The sequence below is a fragment of the Egretta garzetta genome, unplaced genomic scaffold (genome assembly GCF_000687185.1).
Source record: "Egretta garzetta isolate BGI_Z169 unplaced genomic scaffold, ASM68718v1 scaffold75, whole genome shotgun sequence".
Lineage (NCBI taxonomy): Eukaryota > Metazoa > Chordata > Aves > Pelecaniformes > Ardeidae > Egretta > Egretta garzetta.
The window spans coordinates 419407-421140 of NW_009259589.1; the positions used below are offsets into that span (position 1 = coordinate 419407).

General features: G+C 49.3%; 1 protein-coding gene across 1 annotated transcript in view; it reads right to left on the reverse strand.

Moving 5' to 3' along the window:
* Nucleotides 1-1545: 1545 nt before the first annotated feature.
* The window catches only part of PTPRF (protein tyrosine phosphatase receptor type F), a 258186-nt gene continuing 257997 nt past the window's right edge, over nucleotides 1546-1734 (reverse strand). The window contains exon 35 of the mRNA XM_035893530.1: nucleotides 1546-1614. Within this exon, the coding sequence (XP_035749423.1) occupies nucleotides 1546-1614 (69 nt within the window). The remainder of the gene's footprint in view (nucleotides 1615-1734) is intronic.

Sequence of the window (1734 nt, forward strand, 5' to 3'; positions counted from 1 at the left end):
AACAAATAGAAAACAGACTGTATACAACAGTGACCCCTACAGCACTATGCATCCACAAGGTAAAAATGAATGTGTCCTCCAACGGTACCAACCCTGGATTGCTGATTTCAACGTAGCTTGGATTCTTAACATTCGGAATACATGTGATAATACAATTAGATACCCTTCCACCACCTTTATTCATAACTCGATGCACTCGAAAGAGGGCTGCTCACTCCCTGTTTTTAGTGCAAGCGTGATATAGTAAGGAGTATTAATATATAGTACCATTAAATTAAGTCCAGTAGTCTTGCCACATTGGTTCATTAGAACGTCCTGAAGTAGCGGAAAGTACAATATTCTAGTGACTTTTAACATTTGCAGGATAGCAGAAATTATAGATACACCCAACCTCTGAAGCCATGTGTACTCCCCTCCCCTTCCCTGCAGTACCCTGCTTTCCAAAGAGAGCCGGCCCGGCTCCGCTCTGGGGACGGCTGGGCTCGTGCTCCTTGCCTTTGTAAATGCTCCGATGCACTCCACCGGTGAGAGGTGACAGAATGGCGCTTGCACGCACAGAACCGCGGGATTAACAAAAAGGGCCGTGTCTCGCTCTTCCCATCCCCTCCCTGGGGATGTGTGGGACCCGCTCGCTTCTCCTGCCCCCTTCCCAGCGAGACACACAAAAAGAGGCTCCAAGGCCCGGCGCCCGGGATTTCGGGCCTCTCACGAACAAGGCGACGACAACTCACGCCATATCGGGATCTGCCAATACACACGGTCACTGGATTGGTTTAACACGCATCGTAGTAAGACTGAACGGTTTCCAGCTGACAAAGGGGACCGCTTCTCCAGCGACCCCGCATGCCCTCCCAAACCCAAACCTACTCAGGAAATAATGTGGGGGAGGGAAAGGCTAAAAAAATAATTGGTAGCTTAGGTCCAGTTCCATGAAATTTCATATTCTACAGAGGATTAAAAAGCAGCCTATGGGGAATGGAGCCGGGCAGGAACCACAAGCCAGCTGCTGCAAATTACCAAGGAAGCTGCACTAAAATGGGCAGAACCAGCAGTGACTGGGCTGAAATAAACACAGGGCAGTAAAAAATGTAAAAGCAAAAGGAAATTAAAAAAAACCAAAACCCAACTCCCAAAGGTTTGGCGGGTCCAGTTCTTCCTGGGCAAAACATTAAGACTTGCAAAAAATAAAAAATAAAGAGAGAGGAGATTATAAAAACCACTAGTAACTATTTTACATGTTTTAAAAAAAGATCCCATTCCACCCACCTAAAGCCTCGCTGTGAAATGCAGTCGCGTGAGAGAGGGCGAGAGATGCACATGAGCAGAAATTCAGCCAGAGACTGGAAATGCTTTTGGAGTCAGATTCCCTCGTTTGGCGCTGGGGCGAAGTTCCTAAATGCCGTAGTCAGAACTGGTTGACGTGGAGGTCTGCTGCCTGGGCAGCACCTCCGTCTGTACAGAAGGACTGAGGAATGGGCGGCTCTGGCTCAGAGGGACCCGTCTCCACTCCTAGACATCCCCACCGCGACTGGAGGAAAGCACTAGTTACGTTGCATAGTGGTCGAAGCTGCCGAGATACTCCAGTGCCGCTCTGTAGCACAGCTGGTACTGGTCCTGCAAGGCAGCAAGGGGGGGAAGCATGAGAAGCGGGGACACTCAAGGACATCATAGAATCATAGAATGTTTTGGGTTGGAAGGGACCCCTAGAGGTCATCTAGTCCAACCCCCCTGCAG